The sequence below is a fragment of the Aphanomyces invadans genome, assembly GCF_000520115.1.
Source record: "Aphanomyces invadans strain NJM9701 unplaced genomic scaffold supercont1.58, whole genome shotgun sequence".
NCBI lineage: Eukaryota > Oomycota > Saprolegniomycetes > Saprolegniales > Verrucalvaceae > Aphanomyces > Aphanomyces invadans.
In genome coordinates, this window is record NW_008580203.1 from 263,865 (window position 1) to 270,564 (window position 6,700).

The 6,700-nt window shown below is 56.1% G+C and overlaps 4 protein-coding genes across 4 annotated transcripts; 1 reads left to right on the forward strand and 3 right to left on the reverse strand.

Moving 5' to 3' along the window:
* The first annotated feature begins 75 nt into the window (after nt 1–75).
* On the forward strand, nt 76–3,139 carry H310_13931 (hypothetical protein). The gene has a single exon (XM_008881594.1). It carries the CDS (start codon nt 118–120, stop codon nt 1,972–1,974), a length of 1,857 nt encoding a protein of 618 aa, XP_008879816.1. The 5' UTR covers nt 76–117; the 3' UTR covers nt 1,975–3,139.
* On the reverse strand, nt 76–3,141 carry H310_13932 (hypothetical protein; the record flags this gene model as incomplete). Its single annotated transcript, XM_008881595.1, has 1 exon — nt 76–3,141. One exon carries the CDS (start codon nt 3,139–3,141, stop codon nt 2,203–2,205), a length of 939 nt encoding a protein of 312 aa, XP_008879817.1. The 3' UTR covers nt 76–2,202.
* A 252-nt stretch (nt 3,142–3,393) lies between these two features.
* Nucleotides 3,394–4,676, reverse strand: H310_13933 (hypothetical protein). The gene has a single exon (XM_008881596.1). The coding sequence runs from the start codon at nt 4,643–4,645 to the stop codon at nt 3,461–3,463; it is 1,185 nt and encodes a 394-aa protein (XP_008879818.1). The 5' UTR covers nt 4,646–4,676; the 3' UTR covers nt 3,394–3,460.
* A 527-nt stretch (nt 4,677–5,203) lies between these two features.
* H310_13934 (hypothetical protein) lies at nt 5,204–6,538 on the reverse strand (the record flags this gene model as incomplete). The annotated part of the gene is made up of 1 exon (XM_008881597.1): nt 5,204–6,538. One exon carries the CDS (start codon nt 6,536–6,538, stop codon nt 5,264–5,266), a length of 1,275 nt encoding a protein of 424 aa, XP_008879819.1. The 3' UTR covers nt 5,204–5,263.
* Between the last annotated feature and the right edge of the window lie 162 nt (nt 6,539–6,700).

Genomic DNA, 6,700 nt, shown 5'->3' on the forward strand with positions numbered 1-6,700 from the left:
TATACGTAACTAAATTATACCATAGTTGCTTAAGATGAAGAGAGGAGACGTTTTAATATCTTAAAACGCTTTTGCCGAACGTGTCGGGCGGGATCTGTCGCGGGAAACGTTGAGAGTATGCGCCGTCGAGGGAACGCCCGATGCAGCGGATGCGACATCCCCATCTTTGCCACAGAATCCAAATGGTGCGACCGGTGCAATATCACGCTATCCTTGAGTCTGGGTGCGACACGAACGACCCTGCGATCGCGAAAACTCAAGAACAAGTCTACGGAAGCGGCAATCGTCGAAGTTCTGTCGTCGGATGAAGAGCGAGAACGACAGCGACTCAAGCAAATTGAAGACGCCGAAGAGATCAGCGACGACACAGAGTCGTCGGACGACGACGTATCGGACGATCTCCGTGAAGATGACCCACGAGTCGTTGCAACGGAAGGCGATGGCATATTTCAAGCAGTGCCCGACGAACGTGGCGTGCTACTTTCGCGAACATTTGCACGATGTCGCTTTCGACCCAACGACTTTCCAATCGTAACACTGTTGCAATCTGCGAGTACTGCTGATACGCCAACTGCATCGTCAGACAATGCCAAGAATCGTCCTGCCGGGGCCGCCCTGGGACCGAAAACGAAGACTCTGGCAAAGAAGAAAGCTGCCCCTAGTCCGTATTTCGGCCATATTGATATGTATTTCCTTCAAAACCCCGACGATTACGCCGCCAGCGAGTACGAGAGCAGTGTGGACGATGACGACGACGACTGTTGTGTCGATCTCACACGGAGCGACGGCAATGCCACCGACGATGACGAATACCACGCCAAGCGGCGGCGGAGGAGGCCAGTTCCGGACGAGCCATGCTTCATCTGCGAATGTCGCGAAGCTCCTGACGGCGTCAAGACCTCGAGAGTGCAATGTCCCGATTGCGACGGCGTCTACCATCGTTCGTGTGCAGAAGCATACGACGGCAAGCAAACAGGATGTTTACAGTGCGAAGACAATGACCTAGTCGACGACAGCGAGCTCACGGAGGCCGACCTGGCGACAACGTCGCAATTGTTTGGAGTGTTTCATGTCAAGGAGGAACTCCCTCAAGTGGCGCAAACCGATGATGTGTCGCCTTCACGGCTGGACGACGACGATGCAGACGAAATCGACGACATGGTTGAGACCGGCGCGACCCCCGATGTCGTGCCCGATGCATCGCAAGTCAAGCAAACGATTCTGGCGGGGTGGAAACGATTTCTGGACGAGCACACCGCCGCGTTTGACGCCGATTTCATCGCGGCCACGCGCGCCATCGAAGCCGAGAACGGATTTAAAACCTCTCTCGAGTCGGACCTGCACAAGTTGTTTCAACATTACACGGCTGAACAGGCCAAGGCGGACGAGCTCGAGCGAACACAACGACCGTCGCCAACCAATGACTCTTCCACCACCGCCCCCGAGACTCATGGGGACGCTGCCCCGTCTGTGGCGAAATTCCACTACGCACTAGATGAAATCCAGGTGGCACAGAATGTGGTGATTGAGGCGGCGCCATCAATTCCTGCAACTGTCGACCTCACGATCGACGACGACGACGACTGCGATGTTGTGGAGGTGTCAGCGAACCCAGTCCAAAATTCGATCGGCATCAAGCGAAGTCGAACGAGCGGTAGCCCGACGACACCTTGTCTCTCGAAGGAAGCGCCACATGACGTGTTGACCCTCGCAGCTCCTTCCTTTGCAGCCGACGACATCATTCCATCGGCAGCATCGGCCACCTCAACGGAGTCAACTCCAGCCTCGCCACGACTGGCCAAAAAGGCCAAGAAGCGCATCGCCCTGATTACTGTCCCACCACCACAGAACCTATCCAACCCAGTGCAAGACCTCAACATGCCCACCACCCACACACCAAGCATGACCCTTGACGCCGCAGGTTCAAATCTGCCCATCGAATTCTCAACCATCAAAGATCCAACGCTGTTGTGACCTCGTACGCCATGTGAACAACGCATGGCCATTTTGACGGTCTTGTCCTTGAACAGCGCAGATTGCCGAGATCAACTCTCCTTATCGCCAGGCACTTGATGACGCATGCAGCTCGAAATATGTGGGTTGCCGCCTGGTGGGACGTCCAATCGTGCCGGCAACGGGACGTCAGTGGTGTATGATGAAGCAGCAGTACAGTCTATTAAATGGAGATTTGAAAAAGGCACACTAAGGCTTCGACGTGCGACGCATGGCTTTTTGAACGACAACCACCTCGCCGTCAAAATCGGCGCCAGTCAACTGCATCGCTGGCTCGACACTGTCGACTGACGCAAACTTGATATGGGCAAACGTTTGGGAAAAGTCGGGCGAGTGCGAGATGCGCACCGAGTCGATGGTGCCGCAGTGGCTAAACATGTCTCGCAGGTCCGACTCGAGCACGTTCTCGGGCAACCTCGACACATACACGGTGTCGGGGACATGGGTCACAACGGGCGTGTGAGGTAACAAGGTCTCCTTCACGATCAGCGTGCGACCGTCGATGGTCGCGCCATGCAGCTGCAGCGCCACTTGCGCACAAGAAGGAGACTCGAATTCGACAAATCCAAATCCCCTGGATCGGCCCGTGTCGGCCTCACGAACAAGATTCAAGTGCTTGATGGGGCCGCACGCGTGGAAGAGTTCCGCAATATCGGCTTCGTTCTTGGTGAACGTGAGGTTACCAACATACACCTTGGATGGGTTTGGTCCTAAACTGGGAGGCGACGACGGAGGCGGAATGTGCTTGGCAAACGTGTCGGCGGGCGAAGGGGTGGCGGGTTTCACAACCAGCAGGCGGCCGGCGGCCACGGTTCCACCGACACGGAGCGCTTCGTCGACGCACTCTGGGGCATCAAACTCGACGAACCCGAATCCTTTGGACTGAAGGGTTACGCTGTTCTTGACGATGTTCACGTGCACGATGTTGCCGCAATTCGAAAAGATGGACGCGAGGTCGCCTTCCGTCACCCGGTACGACAGGTTTCCCACATACACGCGATAAGGAGGTTCTGGGGCCGACGTCAAAGACGATAGCCTCATGCACCCAAGTGGACGCGTCAATTGTGACGGACGAAGCAGAGAGCGCGCGGCGGCGCGCTGCACGAGCGTCGACAAGGCGTGGTGCATGGTGAAGAAGTGGTGGTTCATCGCAGTTCAACTGTTTATCCGGATGCCGATTGATTTGGCCAATCCGAATGCCGCAAATTTCTGCATTTAATCGTAGCGAAGATCGACAAGCGAAGAATTCGGGCGATCGATGGCCATCGAGGCTGCTGGCGACGCAAGCGAACACTGAAGCATGCACAAGGGCTGCTTCGGGTCCGGGAGGCATGCAGAGGTATCTCTTCTCGCGCGTGTAAAGAAAGGGAGCTCGCGAAATTGAATACACTTGCTGCTGCAAATCTCCTAATATTACGTGCGACACGTTTGTGACTGTCTACCGCGCTTACTCGTCCATTGCAACTTGCAAATACAGCTTGCGTCCGCCGATGGTCGGGGATTCGATGCGCCGGGCTGCGATCAACGAAGCTGACGATGCGTACTGGACATGGGCAAACACTCGAGATGACCCTGGGTGCTGCGCCAGGCGCACTTGGTAAATGGGGCCGCACGTGGCGAAGACGTCCCGAATGTCTTCCTCCGTCACGTTGTCCGGCAGGTTCCCCACGAACAGCGTCTTGGGCTTGTTCTTAAAGTCGTGGGAGATGGTGATTTCGATCTTGTTGCCGTTGATGTGGGTAACTGTGATGGCTTTCTCGACGCTGTCCGCGTCGTGCAGGATCACGTACCCCTTGCCCCGGGGCTCTTTGGTCTCGTTGTCTTTTTGCAGATGCACATGGGCGATTTTCGCGCCGGTGGCGCGGATTGCTGCTTCCACCGCTTCTTCCGTCGTGTTCGGCGACACACCCTTCAAGAGCACGACGGTCGACGGCACGTTGAGCTTAGTTTGGTGGGGAAGTTTGACAATGAGTGGACGGTTGTGTTCTGTCCGTGTGACGTCGGTGCGACCAGCCAATGCCAACGCGGCCGCCACGGACACCGTGTCTTCGAACTCGACGGACCCGTAGCCTCGGGACTGATCCGCGGAGTTCTTCACTAAATGAATGTGTTTAATGGGACCACACTTGGAGAAGAGGTCAACAACGTCGTCGTCGGATCCACCAAATGGGAGATTGCCAAAATAGACGATCGGGGACGCGTCACCCACCGCGCGAGATGGAAGGCTGGTCGAGGACGATCTGGACGACGTGTTTCGCCGAGGAGACGACTTTGGAGGAGGCGGCACGAATGGCTTGACCAGGTACTTCTTCTTGCCCAACTTAGCGCCGAACTCAACAGCGTTGGCAGCATCACTTGGGTCGACGAACTCGACAAATGCAAAACCGCGAAACTGGTTTGTCTCGTGGTCCTTTGCCATGTGAACTTTATCGATGGGCCCAACTTGTTGGAAAGCCTTCTTGACATCTTCTTCCGTCCACGTGTGTGGCAAGTTGCCAACATAAACGGACCGGTCGCTCTTGGGACGTGACGCTGACGGCTTCGTTGCAAATTTCATGATGCCCAAAGGGCGAAGCGGCTCGGCCGCGCCGCATGGTCGACGTCCCAGGTGGGCAGTCACTGCGCGCAGCATTCTTGTCGATTTGGGTGGTGAAAGGCGCCACGGAATTTCCGGATGAAGTTGCGGAAATATCCGGAGAGGATCACAACCAGACACAACAGACACAAGTCACGTTGACCACCGTCGACTGCACCAGTCGAAGGGATGGTGCCACCAGAGCCTCAAGCATTCTCTTCCGGCCGTGCAAAGCCATTCGTCGGTGTGGCTCTATCAATATCTTGAGGGAAGAGTCCGTCGCGCTCGGGAGCTGGTATTCAGAGATTGTAACATCATCGAGGTGGACGGCCAAGTCATTCTTTCGCAGACGCCGAACGAGATGCGCGGCTTTTAGAAGGACCCCACCGAGCTCGCTCGTCTGAACCAGCTTCTACCTGCACAATCCGTGCGCGAGAGTGACGGCATCGAGAGGGTTGCAAGAAAGGCCAGCACCACAACGTCTTGGCTCGTCGGCTCAACGTGTTCGACTAACTGCATCTCGCTCTCCACACAACGTTCGAAACGTACAATATCGATGCCTCCAGACCTGGTCGGTTGAAGCGGGCAACGATGGGCCCCACGACAGCAAATACAACGGGACAATGTGCACTCGATTGCAATGCATTGCTGTCTACTCGAGCCTGTGTGCCTACGCTATTCATCTTTCTCTTCTGTGAGCTGGACGTGGATGACACGACCTTCGATGTCGGCCCCCGCCAGTCCTTGCGCTTCTTGTGCACCTTCAGGGCTGTCAAACACAAGCAGCGCGGACTGGTTGTCGCTGGCCCGGCGAAGGTGCGAAATTGCGCCGCAGTGGTCAAACATCGAGCGAAGTGTGTCGTTTTCGAGATCGACGGGAAGGTTTGTGACACGAACGGTGGTCGACGTGGCGACAGCGGCCACCGCAGCCCGCATCGCCTTGGGCACTTCCACCGACATTTCCCGTCCACCGACGATTGTGCCATGGAGGTCGCGCACGGCGGCGGCAGCACTGCCGGCATCCTTAAATTGAACGTAGCCGTGGCCGCGGGACCGATGGTTCTTGTCGCGGTAGATTAACACGTCCTTGAGATCGCCGCACGAGGCAAAGGTCTCAGCCAGCTCCGTTTCCGTCGTTGTGAACGGAATGTTGCCAAAGTACACGCGGTTTACCTGATCTTGTCGAACCGTCTTCACCTGATCGTCCGCTTTCCTCGGCGGCTTGATTGTTCCTTGGTCGAAGTGCAATTTAACGTGGACGTAGCGCGATCCGAACGTGGCTTTGTTCATCGAGGCGGCGGCCGCTTCCGCCGCCTCGGGCGCCGAATACGTGACGTAGCACATGCCAGTGGGCTTGCCGTCGTACCGTTCTGTGAATCTGACGTTGGAGATCGAACCAAAGCTCCCAAAGCGCTCGTGGATGTCGGCGTCGGAGGTCTTGAAAGGCAAGCCACCGATCCAGATTGTCGAAGACGGCTTGATCACGGGGGCGTTTTCAACCGAGTTCTTTTGCCGGTGAAGCTTGACCGCCATCCACCGCGAGCCGATGGTGTGTCGATCCATCGCAAGAGCCGCCGCTGCTTCCGCCGGCGACGAAAATGTGATCAAGCACGATCCTTTGGGGGAACCGATGGCGTTTGCCTGCATTTGGATTCTTTTGATCGTTCCGAATTCGCCAAAGTGTTGCATCATGTCGGAAGCTGTCGCCGAATACGGCAACCCTCCTACCCACACGATAGACGACTTGGAATGAGTCTCGGACGGGGAGCCGTAGTTGGAAGAGAACTGGCGTGCTGCAAAGCGCACAGTCTCCGCGCAGGCAAAGGTGACTGGGCGGTTCGCATGGGCCAGAGTCGTGGACGCCGCAGGCAGCGCGCATCGCCACAACAAAGTCAGCATCATGGCCCGCGTGTGGAATTCGATTGGCACCAACACTTGGTTGACGCTCATCGGAAATTCGGTGGGTTTTCATCGAATTTAGCGATATTTTCCTCAAAAATATTGTAAATAGTTTCAGTCGATACTACACCACTGCCCGTTCAATGTGGCCAAACCAGCAATCAATGTGGTTCCGAAGTTTAATTTCTTCGAATGTCGAAGTACATCTGGAAT